This window comes from Lichenostomus cassidix, chromosome 29, assembly GCF_008360975.1.
Source record: "Lichenostomus cassidix isolate B80296 chromosome 29, HeHo_3.0, whole genome shotgun sequence".
Classification (NCBI taxonomy): Eukaryota; Metazoa; Chordata; class Aves; order Passeriformes; family Meliphagidae; genus Lichenostomus; species Lichenostomus cassidix.
In genome coordinates, this window is record NC_139509.1 from 2,617,822 (window position 1) to 2,637,491 (window position 19,670).

General features: G+C 62.6%; 1 protein-coding gene across 1 annotated transcript; it reads left to right on the top strand.

Moving 5' to 3' along the window:
- The first annotated feature begins 2,921 nt into the window (after window positions 1-2,921).
- On the top strand, window positions 2,922-19,467 carry GLI1 (GLI family zinc finger 1). Its single transcript, XM_085040929.1, has 12 exons — window positions 2,922-3,057; window positions 11,332-11,503; window positions 11,607-11,684; window positions 11,861-12,056; window positions 12,235-12,385; window positions 12,880-12,981; window positions 13,087-13,227; window positions 13,906-14,055; window positions 14,732-14,896; window positions 15,217-15,465; window positions 15,827-16,106; window positions 16,710-19,467. Exons 2-12 carry the CDS (start codon window positions 11,407-11,409, stop codon window positions 18,920-18,922), a joined length of 3,822 nt encoding a protein of 1,273 aa, XP_084897055.1. The 5' UTR covers window positions 2,922-3,057; window positions 11,332-11,406; the 3' UTR covers window positions 18,923-19,467.
- Window positions 19,468-19,670: the final 203 nt, after the last annotated feature.

Consider the following 19,670-nt stretch of genomic DNA (forward strand, 5'->3'; position numbering starts at 1 on the left):
CTCTGTACCTTTCACTCCCTGTACCTTAGCCCTACATGTCTATAACCCTTGTACTCTGATATTTAACCTAACTCAAAATTCTCTGAAGAAAACAAAACATTCCTACTATCTCAGAACTAGAAGCTCCGACCTTAAATGAAGTCTCCTCTCTATGACATGTTTTTGTAAACTAGACTGCAGCCTCATTTGAAAGAGAATAATTAGAATAGGAGGACAATTACTTCATTTGTTAAGTTTTTTATTGGAAGATTTTAGGTACATATGCTAATTTATAAGGTCCATAAAGTTAATATACGTGTTCTGCACGGAGTGTGCTCCTCGGCATGATTCCACCTTTGATGAGGGAACACCTGGGATCCTGTTAAAACCAACGAAATACCCTTTTCTCCCTATACTGCTGTGTCTGCCTCTTATTTTCACCAGCTTTTAAGGCATCACAGCCACGTGGAGCATCCCACCGAGCCACCAGAAATGTGTTTTGTTTTGCCAGCAAGGAAAGTTTTCCTGTTTTCCCCGTTTCAGTGAGTGTGTTCCCACGTAGAGGGGTTTGTCCACACGCGTGGGCAAGACGTGCTGACTCACTGACACACTGACACGCTGCCCCTGCACCGAGGTGCTGAGCTGGCTGTGATGGCACCGCTAAATCCCTAATCTGGGGGATCATCTGGCCCTGCTCTGAGCTGCTTTGACTTTCCCAAACAGGAGACCGGGATTATTCCTGAGGCGGGGGATGCGGCAGGGTCGGGGTGTGGTGGCTGAGCGCTGCTCCGAGGGGCTGCCCAGGTGTTGGTTACACCCAGGGGCTCGGAGCTGGTGGCACAAGGGACCTGGGACAGTCTCACCGTGCAGATGATCCCGTGTGGGCTCGGGAAAAGTCTCCAGACCCCAAGCAGCTTATCCAGGGTCACACTCATCGCAGGGGTAAAGCTGCTGAGCTGCTTATGTCCGTTACAAAACAGGGATGGAGGATGTCCCTCACCTGCGCCACCCCCTCACCTGTCCCCACCACCGCACCCTGCTTCAGGGCTGCCGTGGTGGCACTCGAGCAGTGGAAGGGTCTGGGGACACCCCAGGACCCCGCTGGCTGTTTCCCCCTCCTGCCAGAGGAAGGGGTTGACCCTGCAGCCATTGTCACCTCCCCTGTGTGCTGGTGGCTCCCCGGGGAGCAGAGACCCCTCCTCACCTTGCGGTGGGGGGACAGCAGGGAAAGAGCTGATTTCAGATTAGGACAGTGGGGAGGGAAACTGAGGCAGGGAATGGATTCTGCAGGCCACAGCTGGGAGCTGAGGGATCCTGAAATCTTGTCATTGCTGTCCCCGTGTTGACCCTCTGCCCCGGGGATCCCGGAGCTGTGACACCATGAGGACGTGAAGCCGATCCCGGTGCGTCATGACACCGGGGGACAGCTTAACGCCGGGGACACCAGTAATCCCGGTAAGCAGCTCCGGGCTCAGCGGGGCGAGCGGCACGGCTCCGTCACCTCTCGCCGGTACCGGCAGCACCGGCCCGGGGAGCTCCGCCCGCCGCCACCAGGGGGCGCTGCCCCTCCGAGCGCTCCCCCCGGTTCAGCCACGACCCCCCCACGGGACCCCCGGGGGTGCGGGATGTGTCCCACGAGTGTGCGTGGGACGGAGGGGGTGACCCCGCGTGTGCGTGGCTGTGCCTCCTGAGAGTGTGTACTGCGTTCCTAGCGTGTGCGTGTGAGTGTGGCCCCGCGTGTGCGTGTGAGTGTGACCCCGCGTGTGCGTGGGCTGCGAGTGTGACCTCGAGTGTGCGTGGGCCGGGAATGTGACCCCGCGTGTGCGTGGGATGTGCCACCAGGCGGGTGCGTGGTCTTTGCCCCCTGCTCGTGCGTGGCTGTGCCTCTGGAGTGTGCGTGGACTCGTGGATGTCCCCCCTGAGTGTACACGGGTTGTGCATCCTGCGTGTGCGTGGGTTGCGGGGTGTTCTTTCCACGTGAGCGTGGGCTGTGCGACCCGCGCGTGTTTGTGTGCGTGGGTTGTGTCCTCTGCTTGTGCCTGTGAACGGGCTGTGGCACCCGCGTGTGCGTGGGCTGGGGGTGCGACCCCTCTTGTGGGTGGGCTGTGCTCCCCGTGTGCGTGTGCTGCATCCCCTGCGTGTCCGTGGGGTGGTCGCTGTGTCGCCCGCGTGTCTGTGTGTGTGGGTTGTGTCCACCTGGTGTGCGTGTAAACGGGCTGTGCCCCCCGCGTGTGCGCGAGTTGTGCCCCCCGCGGGTGTGGGTTGGTGGCTGTGCCCCCCGTGCGTGCGTGTGTGTGGGCTAGACAGTGTTCTCCCCGCGTGTGCGTGGGCTGTGTCCCCGCGTGTCCGAGGGGGCTGTTCCCCCGCTTGCACACACGTGTGCATGCTTACACGTGCACGCGCGACCCCTCGCACGAGTGGGCACAGCCGCGCGTGCACAGGGGTCCCCACACGCGCGCCCGCTGTCTGCGCCCCGTCTGCGCGTGCACGGCTGCCCACGCGTGTCCCCACCTCTGTGCGTGTGTGCCGCCGTGTGCCCACGCAACGCGTGGGGCCCCGCGGGTGTGCGGGACCCGCTGGTGTGAGCGGACACGAGTGGGTGCCTTAGCCCGCTGCCGTGCGGGACCCGCCGGACACCCGCGTGAGCGCACGGGCACGCGTGGGGTTCTGCCGGCAGCGAGTGTGCGGGACCGGTGCGCGCGTGGGGGGTGCGCGCGGGCGCGGGGCCGTGCGTGTCCCGGATCCATCCCGGGTTTTCGGGGCCGCCGCTCCCGGCCGGGGTCTCCGTCCCGAGCGCGATCGGCGCCGCCGCCGCCGCAGTTGGCGGAGCGGGAGCCGCCGGGATCCGCCGCCCCCGCGGGGCTCCGGTAACTTACTCCGGGCGCCCGGGGCGGGCCGGGGGAGTGCGGGGGGCGCCGTCCCGTCCCGTCCCGTCCCGTCCCGCCCCATCCCGGCCGCCGCCGTCCCCCCTGGATGTGCCGCTTCTCTCCCAGACCGAACCGCCGCAGCCGCCGCCACCGGGGGAACAGGGGACGCGGAGCCGCCGCCCCGCCCGGGGCCGCTCGGAGCCCCCCGGAGGTAGGAGCCGTCGGGAGGGTCCGGGCCGCGGGATCCTCGCTCCCGGGATGGCGCCGATCCCTCTGCGGGCCGTCCCGTGGGCTCCGCGGCGGGACCGGGACTTCCACCGGGGCTCCCAGCGTGGGGGGACCGGCCACGCGGGGCGGGCAGAGGGGATCGGCCCCACGCGTGCCCCGTCACGTCCCCTCGTGCTCCCGCCCACGCCCGCACGCTCCCGCCGCGCTTTGAGCGCCCGGTGGGTGGGAGGGTGGGTCGGTGTGTGGGTGGGCTGGGACGGCCGCACCGGGCCGGTGGAGCCGCTCGCAGCCCGCGGGAAGGAGGCTCGCCCGGGGCTGGGGGCTACTGGGGACTGCTGAGTGCTACTGGGGGCTACTGGGGGCTACTGGGTGCTACTGGGTGCTGCCGGCCCTGCCCGGATTGCGGGTGTTGGACTGGGAGCCGCAACCGAGTGAAAGTTGCTGTCCCGGCCCCGGTGACGCAGCAGCCGCAGGACTGTCCCGGGGGGCTGTGCCAGCTGTGCCACCCACCTTGCCAGCCCCTGGCCACCCTGAGCTTCGTATCCCACTGGTCTGGGTGTCCGCAGTGCTCCAGCACCCACCCAGGAGCTTTGGCAGGGCACGGCGGTGACCCCACGGCCGGAGCAGCCGGATGGATCCCACCGGCAGCACCCGCTGTTCCCGGGGCCCTGGCACGGCTCCGGGGGGTTGGCACGGGGATAATGGGTGCTCCCGGTCCCCTGATGCCCTGCCAGGCCGTGTGATGGCACTCGGCGCTGCGGTGACGGCCTGGGGGCTGCACCTCTCCCAGGCCGGTGGGGATGGAGAGGATGGAGAGGACAGAGCTGGGCGATGGCTGTGGAATTTGGGGGAAACCCAGCGCTGCGGTGGCAGTCCGGGGGCTGCAGCCTCTCCTGGGAGGATGGTGAGGACAGAGAGAATGGGGCTGAGGAATGGCTGTGGCATTCCAACGCTGTGTTTGGGGACTGGGAAACTACTGGATACTCCAGCCGCAGCTGGGGTCCTGCTCCCCGCCCTGGAAGCGATTTGGGGACCTGGCAGTTGCTGTTGAACACCCTGATTCCATGAGTTTTCCTCCCGCTCTGCTGCGTGTGCCAAACCTGAGCTGATGGATGCGGGTGGGCACTGGGTTTGGGGGGAAGGGAGGAGGAAGCAGCTGGATGAAGTTTCTTCTTCAGAAATTCAGACCTAGGAAAGCTTTCCAGTTTCCCCGCTGCGTCCAGCTGAGGCAGAGGCTGCCTCTGTGCGGGACAGGGTATGGGATCCTCATCTCCCCCATATTCCGGGGGTCTTTTCCATCACAAAACCAGCGGCGGTTTGGGAGCTGAGCCTCTCCGGGCCCCCAGGGCTGGTCTGGTGGGAGGTGGTGGAATAAACTCCGTGCTGGAGCTGGCTGAGCTGCGAGGATCTCCCTGGAGTAGGGAAGTTTCCATCCCGGAGTGAGTCAGCGCGGACACCTTGTGACGCGCCGTCCGGGCGGGACAGCCTGCGGAGAGGCGGGTGTGGAGCTCAGGCTCCGGGTGGGACCCATGCCTGACTGTCCAGAACCTGGGGAGTTGCACCCCCGGAGGTTTAGATTGGATTTTAAGGAAAATTTCTTCACTGGAAGGATGATCAGACACTGGCACAGGCTGCCCAGGGCAGTGGTGGAGTGATCATCCCTGAAATTGTTCCCAAGTCGTGTGGATGTGGCACTTGGGGACATGGGTTAGTGGTTGCCATGTCAATGCTGGGTTAATGGTTGGATTTGGCGATCTTGGAGGGCTTTTCCAACCTTAATGATTCCATGATTCCAAGGACTGGAATACCTGAGGGCCCTTCACCAGCTGGGATGCTGTTGGTGACATCCCACAGCTCCAGCCACAGTGCCAGCTCATTATCCCTGAGCAAGAGTGCTCTTCCCACCCTTCCAACCTGCTGCACACCTCCTCACACCTGCACAGGTACCTTCCATGCACAAGTATGCAAATATTCACGTGTGCACAGTTCAAGAAGTGTTTGGATGCCACTCCCAGGCACATGGTGGGATTTTTGTTGTCCCCTGCTCAGGGCCAAAAGCTGGATGGCCTGGTCCATCATGAGACTGAGGGTTCCCATAGGAACACAGTGAGCTCACCCCAATCCTTAGGGCACATCCAAACCCTTGGGAAGCTGCAGGATAGCAAGGTGAACAGCTGATAAAATAAAATGAAAGAGCTGTCTCAGAGTGAGAACAAGTGGCAAAACAGAGTCGAGTTTCAGCTCTGCTGCATCTAGGGTGAGGCTGGGGGGATATTTCCACATGTTAGAACCCCACTGTCTGACTTCTGGCTGGGATTTAGGGGAGCAGAGCTCCGGCTGGTGCCCCTGGGATGGCAGAGGACATCCTCGAGGGGATGGAGTTGCTGTGTGGGGACAGAGCAGGTCAGCCAAAGAACAAACCAGCAGCACTCGTGGCAGATACTTCAGGAGAGACAAATGTATCCCAGCAGGCAAAAGACAGCTAGGGATTTTGGGAACAGCCTGACGACACTCACACCACCACTTCTCAGGGGTCTCCTGCCCCAAGAAGCTCCCTAAATCCCCAAGGGTGCTGCCTTGCTCCACGCTCAGCATGTCAAGCCTGTTAGTTCCACAGATTACCAGGACTCCTGTTGTTTATCCCACCCTTTAACGGGTGCCAATCACTTCTGGGTCCTGCACATCCCATCTTCAGAGGAATCCTGCAGGATGGAGTTGTTGGGGTAGGAACAGCTCAGCCTCAATCCCCTGACTGCGGTGGGAGGATGGATTTCGCTGCTTGCCATGCCTGACCTTCGGTCCCTGGGGATGGCAGGATGTCCAGGATGTCCCCAACCCCGCCATGCTGGGATGGGATGATCCTTGATGCCATGGGAAGGAGTGGTGCCTGCCAGGGGCTCCCACAGCCGTGACTCAGAGCTGTGCTTTTATGGGTCCCACATGTTCCATGTTGTTGCTTCCCTCCAGCGCCGGGGAGGAAGAGGGAAGCATAAAAATTCCTCACAGCAGCTGCTGCCATGTGTGTGCCCCCCTTGCCTCCACCCCAAAACCTTGCCCCCCACCCAACCTCCGGCCTGGTGAAGGTGAGGGGTGAGGAAGTGGCTTTAGGGGAGTGATTTGGGGGGTGGCATGTGCTGGGGGCCAAAGAAAACAACGTGACGGTCGCCCGCCTGCCCAGGGACCACCTATGGAGCCCCCCCACCCCTGCCTGGCCTGCCACAGCTTCCTGAGCAGCTCTGCTGGGCTGGAGGGCTGGGAATCCCTGCTTTCCAGGGAGTCTGCAGCCCCTCTCCGTGGGTTATCGTGGATACACAGGCCCAGGCTGCCTGCCTTTCCCTTCCCGAAGCACACGTGTGTTAACATGCCCAGAAACATGTCAGTGCATGGCCCTGGGTGGGTGTGAGTGCACGTGGGAGAGAGGGGTGGATGGTTTTGCCCCCTGAGATGTGGCATTGAGGTGCTGGGGGACACCTGGAGGGGTGAGTGGGCTGGGGAGGGATTTTTGGGTCTCCCGGCGAGTGGTGCAAAGGCAGAGAAGAATTTTGGGATTGGGTGGGGAAGGAGGATGTGTGACAGGGCTGGGAGAGGGAGGATGGAGTGGGGAATGTCCCAAATCTGTCCCGGCAGGGATGTGTCTGCGCCTTTCCCTCCACACGAGCATAAACGTCCCCTGTCCCCAACACCAGGCTGGTTCTTCCCTGCCTCAGCTTTTCCAGGCCAGGGACCACCTTGGAACGAGCTTGGCAGCCCCCACCAGCACGGGATCATGACCCTGAGTCGTCCCCTTTCAGACCCCCTGAACCTGAAGCGATGCGCTTTGTGGAGCCGCGGTCCTGGGCAGATTAGCTGCCCCATGCGGAGGGGCTGGGGTTGGCCCTAAAGCCCGGCCTGCCGGGGGGGTCGGGGCGGCGGGCGGGGGTTTCCACACATCGCAGAGTCCAGAAACATTTCGGGTCGGGGGAAGCAGTTCCCAGCACGGGCTGGGCTCCCGGGGTGGAGATAAACTTCTCGTTCCATGGGGGATTTCCCCGTCTTTGCTGCGGCTGTGCAGCACAAGGGAGGATCGGGGTGACCCTGCCAGCCCCCCTGCCCTGGCAAGCAGCTGGGATGTCCCCGTGGTCCCAGACTGTTGCTGGCACAAGGGAGAGTTGGCTCCTGGTAAATCCCTGCCGGCCGGGAGACTTGCAGCTCAGGGTTAGGGTTGGGATTGGGGTTTGGTGGGCTCGAGGCTGTTGGGGTTTCTGTGCCCTTGGTGGCTTTGAGGCTATTGGGATTTCTGTGCCCTTCGTGGCTTTGAGGCTTTTAGGATTTCTGTGCCCACAGTGGGCTCAGAGTTTTTGGGGTTTCTGTGCCCTTGGTGGGCTCAGGGTTTTTGGGGTTTCTGTACCCTTGGTGGCTTTGAGGCTATTGGGGTTTCTGTGCCCACAGTGGGCTCAGGGCTTTGCCTACCCCAGGGCAGACCCCGACTCTCCCGATAAAAGGGTACACAGGGGTCTTCTGGGGTGTCTCCCCACCCTGACCCATTCACACCACCCCACCCTTCCCTCTGACTGTTCTCTCTGCTCTGGCCCTCCCTTGCTCCTCCCTGAGTGAGGGTTTGGGGTGACAGGACCCCATTAGGTGTTGCAGCTCCCCACATGCACATCACATCCGTGTGTAGACATGAGCTCATGGACACACATCCCTGTGTCCATACGTTCCCAAGGGTGTCAGTGCCTACGTCTGTCTCCCTCCCTCCCTCCCACCATCCCACCCATCAGTTTTGGGGTGTCTCTGTTCCCACCACCCCTCGATTTTGGGGTGTCTCTGCTCCCACCACCCACCAGTGTCACCACCCCCGCAAATCCCCCAAAAAACCACTCCCCCACAAACCCCAATCCCCATGCACACACGCAAACACGCAGAAAACACGTGTGTTCACACAGGCGCTGACAGCAGCGCTGCTGCCCCACGCACGCAGCCCCCCCGGGCCCCCCCGGGCCCCCCACGCCGGGGGCTGTGCCGGCGGGTGATGGATTGTGCCACACACAGCTCAGCGCGGCCGGGCTGTGGGATCGCGGGGGCTAATCCAGCCCTGACATCACATTCCTCCACAGTGGGGCTCCGGGGCGGTTAACCCTGCCGGGGCTGGGGGCTCGGGGACCCCCCGACCACCGCCGGGGGTCGGGATGGGTGGCGGCCACGCTGCTGTCCCCACTGCTGCACCCACCGCTGCGGGCTGGGGGGGAGCGGGAGTTTTCCCGGTTGATGTGGGAGCTGGAGTGGAGGTCTGCTCTGTCGTGGGGTGCTGGGGAGCTGGGGCGGGGGTCTGCCTGGTTGTGGGGTGCCGGGGCTGGGGGTCTGCCCCATCGTGGGGAGCTGCGGTGGGGGGTTACAGCCATCTCCTCCTGCTCTTGTGGTCTCGCAGTGCCCACGTTTGTTTCCCACCTTCCCACCATCTCCCGCTCCACCAGCCATTGGTGTTGGGGTCTCTCTGCCCCCACCACCCCTCGGCGGCACCGTCCCCACGTCCCACCCCATAAACTCCCTCCATCCCCTTTCTCTCCCTGCCTTCCCCACCATCTCCTTCCCTCTCCCCCCGGCCCCGTTCCCCAGTGTCCTCAGGAAACTGGAGCCAGATGACAGAGTTTAGACGTGTTTGCAGGAAATAAAAGGCGAGGAGCTGGGGGGGGAGGGGGGCGGCCAGCCCTGACCCCCTCCCGCGCCGCGTTTCGGCGTCTGGAGCCAGCCCTGCTCCGAGAGCTCCCGCCGCTGGCTGCGCTCCTGGTTTTCTTGGCAGAGAGGAGCAGGAATGTGTTTCAGTTTGAGTTTCTTGGCAGGAGGAGAGCGAGGGAAGATTCCCCTCATCCCGCCTGCGCCTGGCTCTCAAATTTATGCCCAAAGGCTGCGACTTGGGTGGGCCGCGGCGGTGTGCGGCCGGCGGGGGAGGCGAGCGCGGCGGTGGGCGAGACGCCGGATGGTTCCCATTGCTTCCCGTTGCTTCCCATTGCTTCCCATTGGCTCCCAGCGTTCCCGGCCCCATCCAGCCTCCTCGGCTCGGGGGGCCACCGGGGTTTGGGGAGCCCCTGTGGACCCCGTGGGTTGGGGGGAGCATCCTGCGGGTTGGACCGGCGGTTTTGAGGTGTTTTTGGTGTTGTGCAGGCACATCTTGTCCTGTGCTGGTGCTCAGAGGTGGGATGGGGGGTTTGGGGAAATGCCACCTGGCACCCACCTGGCACCCACCTTGCCAGGCTGGCTCTGCTCACCAAATCCCTCCCCACCTGCACCCAGCGCTGCCTCGGCACAGTGGGACCCTCATGGCCCTGCTGCACCTCCGTGGCATTGGGGACAAGAGCCCCCCCAGGAGCTGTCACAGGGGGTGCTGGAGGGGAAAAAAGGGGGGACACAGCCCCAGGCAGGGAGGTGGTGTGAAAGCTAGGGGGGGAGGTGGTGACTTGTGCCATCCCTGTGTGCTCTCCATGCGGTGACACGCTGGGCACATGTGTGTGCTCCCTGTGCTCAGCCCTGGAAGTGTTCCAGGCCAGTTTGGATGGGGTTTGGAGCAACCTGGGCTAGTGGAAGGTGTCCCTGCTGGTGGAACAGGATGAGCTTTGAGATCTCTCCCAGCCCGTCCTGTGATTCTGTGGATGTTCACCTGTGCACACAGAGCTCTGTGTGTGTTCCTTCGGCCATACAGTGTCCCTGCGGCTGTGCTGGTGTCACACAGGTGTCCTGTGGCTGCACGAGGTGGTGGCTCCGCAGGTGTGTGAACCTGTGCAGAGCAGGGGGACAGGCCTGATGGTCACCGGGGCAACCGGGGGGGTCTCAGGTGATGGTTGTGGGGAGGGGGAGGTGGGGTTTGCTGAATCCCAGCCCCCCCATCACCTCCCAGGTGCACATGCACCTCTCTGGTCAGTCGGGTCATGCATCCCTGTGTGCCCACAGATGTGAGCAGTGCTGTGCACAGAGGGCTGGGGTCACCCCCCAACCCCACTAGCTTTAGTGCTGGGGGGCTTGCAAGCCTCGTTAGCCCTGGCAGGGCAGGGACAGGTGGGAGGTTTCTCTCAGGCTGATCCCCAAACTCTCCTGCGAGGCCCAGGCAGGTGAGAACCCCCCTGTCTGCCCCCCGCCCCCTGTTTCCTCCTCATCTCTTTTTCCCCTTTCCCCCCCAGTTCCACCACCTTCCTGGGCTGCCCCCTCCCCACTGCCTGCCCCGCTGCCCCCCCCTCCATTCTTCCTGCCTGACACTCTCACAAAGCCCCTAGACGAGCTTTCAAAGGGGCAACTCATGCGGAAGAATTGCTGCCCCCCTCGCCCCCCCCTGCTCCAAACGCAACCCAGCACTTTTCCCAGCGGGGTGAGGGGCTCCCACTCCCCCAGACCCCTTGTTTGGGGCGATTCCCCGCGTCTCAGAGCGGGAAGCTGAGAGGGCAGGAGCCCTTGTTCCCAGCGCCACCCACATCTGCCTCGTCCTGTGGTGGCTTCTCCTGCTCGTGTCCTTCATGTCACCCCTCGGGGGTCTTGGGGCGGCACAGGGACCGTGGGGGTGGGAATGGATGGGCGCAGGATGGTGGCCCTGGGTGGAGATGGAGTTGGGGGGCAAGACAAGGACTGTGAGTGGGAATGGAGCTGGGGGACAGGATGGTGACCAGGGGGTTGGCATGGACTGGGGGCAGAATGGTGGCTCTAGGTGGGGTGGGACCAGGCTCAGGGCAGGACCCCACAGGCAGGGATCCACGGTGGGCTGGGCTGAGCCCCGTGGCAGGGGCGCGATGCGTGGGTGGGACAGGGCAGGGTGGGGACCCGCGGGCAGGGTGGGGACCCACGGGCAAGGCAGGGCTGGGTGGGACCTGCAGATGCTGGAGAATCCCTGGGAAGGGAGGAGCAGGGAGCCAGCTCTGGTCCTTGGCCCGGGAATGGTTCCGGCTGTGCCTCGCTTTTCCATTTCATAGAATCCCAGAATCCCGGAATGGTTTGGGTGGGAAGGAACCTTAAAGTCACCTTCCACCTCCCTCACCGTGGGCAGGGACACCTTCCACAATCCCAGGCTGCTCCCAGCCCCGTCCAAGCCGGCCTTGGACACTTCCAGGGATGGGGCAGCCACAGCTTCTTTGGGAAATCCATTCCAGGACCTCCCCACCCTCACAGGGAGGAAATTCTTCCCGATATCCCCAAATCTCCCCTATTTCTGTTTAAAACAGTCCCGGGGCGGGAGGGTCCCGCGTGCTGCGGCGCCCCCTGGCGGCCGAACCCAACCTATTCCCACAAACCCCCCCAGGTCCCCTCGCCGCCCCCCCCGGGCCCCGCAGCCCCCCCGATGTGCCCCTGAGACACCCCCGGGCCCCACCGCGACATGTTCGACCCCGCGGGACCCCCGGCCGCCGGCTACAGCGAGCACTGCTGCCTGCACCCCCCCCACGGACCAGCCCCCGCCGCCCCGGGACCACCAGGTGGGTCATGGTGGGGGTTCAGGCTCCGGATTCACCCCCCGAGGTCAGGGGGGTTCCGGGGGTTCCTCTCCCCCACCCTCCTCACCTGTCCTCTGTCCTCCAGGGCTTGATTTTCCCGGGTGCCATCAGCCCGGGCACCGTGGGTATGGGTTGGCACCGGGAGCCGAACACCCTGGTGATGGTGAGTCTTTGATTTTGGGGAGCCGTAGGGCGGGGGGAATTCCACAGAGGAGTTAAACATCTGTTCTAAATCCCAAGCGAGCTGGCACACTCGGGGCACTGCTCCAGTGTCCTTGGGGTGTCTCCAGCCCCCCAGGACCACGCTGAGGACAGTGCCCCCTGCTCCGCCCCTCGCAGGCTCCCGGTTCTCCACACCCCGCGGCGCAGGAAAGCTGGGGAAGAAGCGAGCGCTGTCCATCTCCCCGCTGTCCGACTCCAGCATCGACCTGCAGACCGTGATCCGCACCTCTCCCAACTCCCTCGTCGCCTTCATCAACTCCCGCTGCGCCTCTGCCGGCGGCTCCTACGGGCACCTCTCCATCAGCACCATCAGGTGGGCACCTGGCACCTGGCAGGTGGGAGCCTGGCTGGGAGCTGAGTGCCCATTGCCACCTTGGGAGAGCCAGAAGCAGGGTGGGATGGTGGGGAAGGGATGGTTGGGATCCCTGGTTTAGCAGATCTCAATCCTGCCTCCTGATGGTGTCACCTGCTTGTCCCTCTGCTCTCCGCAGCCCATCCCTGGGGTACCAGAGTCCACCTGGGCAGCAGAAGGGGCAAGGACACCTGTACACACCTCCTCCACCCTGCAGCTCCCACGAGATGCCCACACGCCCAGGGCTGCTGCACCACCCGCCTGCTCGTGGGGCCCTGAAACACTGCCAGGTACGGGGGGCATCCCTGGGAGCTGGGGATCCGTGTGAGTGGGGATCTGTGTGAGTGGTGATCTGTGTGAGTGGGGATCCGTGTGAGTGGGGATCTGTGTGAGCCAGGCATCCATGTGAGCTGGGGATCCATGTGAGTGGTGATCTGTGTGAGTGGGGATCTGTGTGAGTGGGGATCTGTGTGAGCCATGTGTCCGTGTGAGTTGGGCACCCTTGTAAGCTGGGCATCCCTGTAAGAAGTGCATCCATGTAAGTGATGCATCCGTGTAAGAAATGCATCCATGTAAGCCATCCATCCATGTAAGCCATGCATTCACATAAGGAATGCATCTATGTAAGCCATACATCCATGTAAGTGGTGCATCCATGTAAAGATAAATCCATGTAAGCCATACATCCGTGTAAGTGGTGCATCCATGTAAGGATAAATCCCTGTAAGCCACGTTTCGGTGGCATCTCCATGCTGACTGCTTCCCACTTTCCCTGCCCCGGCAGCAGCTGAAGCTGGAGTGGAGCCTGAGCAGCCCCCTGAGTGCCAAATTCCCAGAGGAGCGATCTGAGGGTGACATCTCCAGCCCAGCGTCCACGGGCACCCAGGTACATCCCAGGCCATGGGACACCCCTGACATCCCCAGGGCTCCACACTCCCAGCAGCACTCCTGTGGGGTCACACCTGGGTCACTCACCTGTCTGTGTCCCCAGGACCCCTTGCTGGGGATGCTGGATGTTCGGGAGGAGCTGGAGAAGGAGGATGGGAAACCTGAGTGTGAGGCTGTGTATGAGACCAACTGCTACTGGGATGGTTGTGCCAAGGAATTCGACACACAGGAGCAGCTGGTGCATGTGAGTCAGGGGCTGTTAAGGTGGTCCCATCCTAAAACCTGCCCTCAGGCAGCATGCCCCTGGATCAGCCCATGATTCCTGCTCCCAGTTCCCAACCACCCTCCTGGGAACTCACCATAATGCTGGAAGTTCCCTTCTGAGAAAGGAGGGATGTGAATCCTCCAGTTCTCACCCATGGATGCTTCCAGACTCCCTCCTTTGCTCCAGATTTCCTTCCTCCAACTTTCCTATATTCCCCTGACCATCCTTCGGATCACCTTGACTCCTCTGTCTGCTCTTAGTCCTCCCAGAGTATCCTTCAAACATCCCCTCTATCTTCTGCCTTCTCCAAACACCATCTGACCCGTTCTCCCCCAAGCTCTGGCGTCTCCACCTCCCATCCCCCTATGTCCCTTTCTGCCATCCCAGTCTGTGTCCCTCTCTGCCATCCCAGTCTGTCTGTGTCGCTTTCTATCATCCCAGTCCCCCTATGTCCCTTTCTGCCATCCAGTCCCTCTGTGTCCCTTTCTGCCATCCCTGTCTGTGTCCCTTTCTGCCATCCCAGTCCCTCTGTGTCCCTTTCTGCCACCTCAGTCCTATCCCAATCCCCTACATCCCTTTCTCTCATGATACTCCTGTATCTCCCTGTCCCTTGCTCCCCTCCCAAATGCCACCAGTGACACTCCTCTCCCTCCTCAGCACATCAACAACGAGCATATCCACGGGGAGAAGAAGGAGTTCGTGTGCCACTGGGCAGCGTGTTCCCGGGAGCAGAGGCCCTTCAAGGCTCAGTACATGCTGGTGGTGCACATGCGGCGTCACACGGGCGAGAAACCTCACAAGTGCACGGTGAGATGCCAAAAATTCCTCAGAAATGCTCAGTGAGCTGGGAAGATGAGGAGGGACAGGGCAGAGAGTGAGAGGGGGCTCAGGTGTGGCGCCTGGAGCCTGTGGGGTCCATGGTGGGTACAGCCATGGGGCTCATGGAATTGTGGAATGATTTGGGTTGGAGGGACTTTAAAGCTCATCCCATTCCACTCCTGCCACCCAGAGACACCTTCCACTGTCCCAGGCTGCTCCAAGTCTGTCCAACCTGCCTTAGATGTTCCCAGGGATCCAGGGGCAGCCACAGCTTCTCTGGGCACCCTGTGCCAGGGCCTCATCTCCCTCACAGGGAGGAATTTCTTCCCCAAATCCCATCTAAATTCAGAGTCACGGTGCCCCAGTGCTGTTCCATGCTTTGGAACACGTTCCTGAATTTAAGTCAGGATGGGGAGCTGGGTGTTGCAGTCAACCCCAGTTTGTGGTTTCCCCGTGGGGACACTGAGGGGACACCGTGGGCAGGGACACAACGAGGTGACACAACCGCAGGGTGAAGGGCTGGGAGGATGCACCTGAGGAGGGCAGGTGTGTCGGGAGGGGAGATCTGTGTCCATGGCAGTTGTGCCATGGCTATGGGATGTGGGATGGCGTGGCCCAGAGCCTGGTGACAGTGTGTGACATGTCCCACCCCGCTCTGCCGCAGTTCGAGGGCTGTAACAAAGCCTATTCCCGCCTGGAGAACCTCAAGACTCACCTGCGCTCTCACACGGGTGAGAAACCCTACGTGTGTGAGCACGAGGGCTGCAACAAAGCCTTTTCCAACGCCTCCGACCGCGCCAAGCACCAAAACCGCACCCACTCCAACGAGGTACAGCCCCACCCAGGGCTCCCTGCGCCCCTCAGGGCTCTTCCACATCAGTCTTGTCCTCTGACAACTCCCTATATCCTTGTTTTTTTCCCCAATTCCCTCTTTCCCTGCTCTAAATATCACCAGCATTCCCGCTAGGATCCCTTTACCCATCTTCCTCTGCCTCCCTGAGGTCCCCAGCGCCCGCCGTGCCCCTCTGAGGGTCTCACCCACTTTAATCCCACCCTCCAGAGGGAGGGGAGGGGGTTTATTATTGAGGAGGGGGCTTTACTTGGAGCTGACACCCTCCCTCCTCCATGCCTGCTGGTTTTCCCGGACAGAAACCGTACGTCTGTAAGATTCCTGGCTGCACCAAGCGCTACACGGATCCCAGCTCCCTGAGGAAACACGTGAAGACAGTGCACGGCCCCGATGCCCACGTCACCAAAAAGCACCGAGGGGATGTAGGGCCAGGCAGGGCACTGCCCACCCCCAGTGGCCCCCCGGACATGAAGCAGGAGAAGGATGCAAACGGCCCCAGCGAGGCTCGGAAGGATGATGGGAAGCTCCTGGTGCCTGACCTGGCTTTGGTGAGGAGCTGTGGGGGATTTGGTGGTGGAGGCAGGGAGGGTTTGGTGGTGGGGGGTCGTCACCAAGTGGTAGGACAAGAGAAAACAGCTGTAAGCTGTTGCAGAGGAGACTTAGGTTGGATATTAGGGAAAATTTCTTCACTGTCAGGCACTGGAATGGGCAGTGGTGGAGTCACCATCCCTGGTGAAATGTCCAAAAAACACTGTGATGTGGCACTTTGGGGGACCTGGTTTAGTGGTGAGCACAGCAGTGTTGGGTTAATAGTTGGACCCAGTGATTTCAGAGGCTTTTCCAGCCTTAATGCTGATTCCAAGTGCGTCCTGAATATCTGACCCCCTTTCCCTGGCTGTGCTCCCCCAGAAGCCTCAGCCCAGCCCCGGTGGGCAATCATCGTGCAGCAGTGACCACTCACCCCTGGGCAGCACCACCAACAATGACAGCGGCGTGGAGATGGCAGGAAATGCTGGTGGCAGCTACGAGGACCTGTCCACGCTGGAGGACGTGGTGCCTGGGGAGCCCATGGGCACCTCGGGACTCATGGCCCTCCACAAACTGGAAAACCTTCGCATCGACAAACTGAAGCAGCTGAGGAAACCGGCGACTTCCAAGAGCCTGAATCTGCCACCCATCCCTGGAGCTGGTGAGACTGGGGTGCCTCCCACCGGGATGGGGGGCCTGTCCAGTAGGAAGGGTGTGGAGAGGTCTGGTTGGAAGAGGTTTCCATGCCTTCTGTCGTTAGAAGTGGACCCCAAAATCTGGGGCAACCTTAGAGCCCCTTCCAGTGCCTAAAGGGGCTCCAAGAGAGCTGGAGAGGGACTTTGGGCAAGGGATGGAGGGACAGGACACAGGGAATGGCTTCCCATTGCCAGAGGGCAGGGATGGATGAGATATTGGAAGGAATCATTCCCTGGGAGGGTGGGGAGGCCCTGGCACAGGTTGTCCAAAGAAGCTGTGGCTGCCCCTGGATCCCTGGAAGTGCTCAAGGCCAGGCTGGAGCAGCCTTGTCTTGTGGAAAGTGCGGAAAGGGGATAGAACTGGGTGGTCTTTATGATCCCTCCCAACCCAAACCATTCCATTTTTCCAACCCGAGTGAGCTTCTGCTCATATTTTTTGCCACCTACCCCCTGTCCTCGCAGGCTCTAACCATGGAAGAGCCACATCCCGGCTACGGAGGTGGCTCCTGTCGCTGCTCTGACATTGTCACCACGCTGTGATCCGGGGTGACTCCTCCTTCTCTCCCCAGGCCTGCCCGCGGAGGTTCCAGGGCTCCCGGTGCCACCCCCAGCCTCTCACCGGCGCATCGCCGAGCTGTCGGCGGCGGAACTGGGCTTGGTGGCCCTGGGCGAGCGGCGGAGCAGCGCCACCAGCACGGTCAGCTCCGCCTACACCGTCAGCCGCCGCTCGTCCCTGGTGTCCCCGTACCTGGGCGGGCCGTGCCCGGGCGGCGAGGCCGGAGCGATACCCGGCGGGACGTGCCCGGCGGATGGCTACGATCCCATCTCTCCCGACGAGTCGCGACGCTCCAGCGACGCCAGCGTTTGCGGGGGGCTGCCGGGGGTGGGCAACCTCACCCCGGCGCAGCGCTATCGCCTCAAGGCCAAGTACGCCGCGGCCACGGGAGGTCCACCGCCAACGCCGCTGCCCAGCGTGGAGCAGGGTGGCCACGGTGGCGTGTCCGGTGGCTACCCCGCGCCCGCCGCACCTCGCTGCGTCGCCAACGGCTTGTTGAGAAGGCACAGCTCCAACGACCACGCCGGCTACCCGGGCAGCGTCCCCGCTCAGCTGGTGCCCCGGCACGGCGTGCGACGGGCGAGTGACCCCGCCCGGACGGTGGCCAAGCCTCCTGCCGTGCCCAGGGTGCAGCGGTTTAAGAGCGTGGGGAATGTGAGCGTGCCGGGCGCGGGGAGGACAGCACTGCAGCCTCTGGGTGGCTCCGAGGCCAACCTGCAGCGCCACGGCTTCTCCCCGCGGCCCCCCAGCATCACCGAAAATGTCTTCCTGGAGAGCATGGGGGGTCCTGGCCCCGAACCAGGCCTGCTGGAGATGGATCAGTACCTGAGCTATCCCGAGGAAAGCTTCCCATGCCAGGGCACTGGTGTGGAGCTCCAGGGGGGCATCTACGGTGCTCAGCGGACCATGGGGAGGACACATGGGGACATGGAGGAGGGGCTGCTGCAGCCCGAGTTTTCCCTCCCGCAGTGCGAGATGAACCAGCATTTCCCCAGTTTGCCAGCTGGGAACGGGGCAATGCCAGCGCCCTGGGATGGACACCCCCAGGGCACGATGGATATGAGCTCCAGGCAAAGCGTCGGTGCTGCAGCTCCCGCCATGTCAGGGCCACACTGTCCCCATCAAAGCGTCGAGTACCCCCATCCCAGCGCCTGTGGGCAGCACCCCAAACTGGTGAGCTCGTGCCAGGACGGTGGGTTTTCTGGGGGGCATCGGTTTAACCGGCTGCAGATCAAATCCGAGCAGCGATACCCTGCGCCTAGCCCAGCACTTGCTCCCTGCTCCAGCGCCAAACTGGCTGGGCCACCAGTGTCCCCTGCTGCCTTTGGCCACGCCATGGATGTGGGGCCAGGCGGGTACCCCACTGCGGGGCCAGCACCAGGTGGGTACATGGGCATGGCCAGCCCGGGTGCCCGCAGAGCCCAAACCCCAACCCTGCAGACCAAAGAAGTGATGGTCCGGAACTACGTGGAGGCGCAGCAGGCGCTGATGTGGGGCGAGCAGAACCCCTCCAAGGGGGGCGTGGCTGGCGTGGGGCTGGGCAGCGAGCCCGGGCAGTGCCAGGCCATGCCAGCCCCGCCGTACCTCAGCCCCAGGTACTGCGGTTACCAACCTAAAGCAGATCATCTGCAGAGCCTGCCGGAGCCCCAGCACCTCCTGAGCCCCCCCTGCTTCAACCCCGAGATGATCCCACACCCGCCGGGTGGCCCAAAACCGCCGGGTCACCAAACTGGTCTGAGCTACCCGGGCAGCCTGGCACAGCCAGGGCATGGCTACGACGGGGTGGACACTGCTGCCCGGCGCCTGCCGCGCTTGCCCCCCACTCGCCAGGTGCCCGAGGGGCCTGCGAACCTCCCCATGTACTACCCAGGCCATGGGCAGGGGGGCAAAGGTGGCCACAAGCTGCTGGGCCAGGTGGCAACGAGCTGCGGGGCCACCGGGCACTATGGTAGCCCAGAGGGACTCAAAGGCACCTCCTGTTACTACCTGGACTCGGGGGAGCAGGTGGCCAACAGCCTGGACTCACTGGACCTGGAGAACACGCACCTTGACTTCGCTGCCATTGTGGAGGACGTGGAGACCCCCACAGCACTGCCCGGACCCCCCAGCCCGGCCGGGGGGCTCCTGCTCCCCTCGTCTGGGGGCGCCAACATGGCAGTTGGGGACATGAGCTCCATGCTGAGCACGTTGGCAGGGGAGAGCCACTTCCTCAACTCACTGTCCTAACGGGGGGAACTCGTTAGGTACCCCAAATGGGCACCTCTGCAGCCCCAGCAGGTTGGGCAGAGGTGGGAATCTCTCCCATCCAGGTTTATGCCTGGGGGAAAGCAGGGAACACCCCTGGAGCCCCCACTTCTCCAGTCTCTGAGTGTCACCCTCATTCAGGAGGGTGACATCGCTGGGTCCCAGACACACCCCCAACCCTTCTGGTGTGGGGAACTGGTTTTGCTGGGCCCTTGTTGCAGTGCCTCGGAGTGTGTCCCACCTGCCCTGCTCGGGACAAGGCGCAGCCTTAATACCGAAACCAAAGACCCCCCGCCCCGTGGGCCGGCCCCATCCCAGTGCTCCCAGTGCCCCCCACCCCAAATCCCAGTCTGTCAGGACTGCAAGCGCCCCCAGTCTTGCTCCAGGGGGGCAGTTCCCCGGAGATGGGGTGGGGGGTGGATGTACATAGTGTTCATTCCTGTCTGTCTGTCCGGGAGGTCCCCAAAACCTCCCATTGTGAGCACCAGCAGTGCCACCCCCCTGCCATTAAACCCTTTCTCAGGGGACTGTGACTGTGTGTTTGTCACCTCTACAAGGGGCTGCCAGCTTGATGTCATCATGGGGAGGGGTAGCAGGACCCTCAGACCCCCCCTTGGTCGCCTGGCACCACAAACCGCTGGCAGCAGCTTCCCCACCCTCCAAATTCAGGATCCAGAGCTGTTCTTGGGGCGGTGATGTGACCCGGAGTGAGTGACATTGCTTAAAGAGC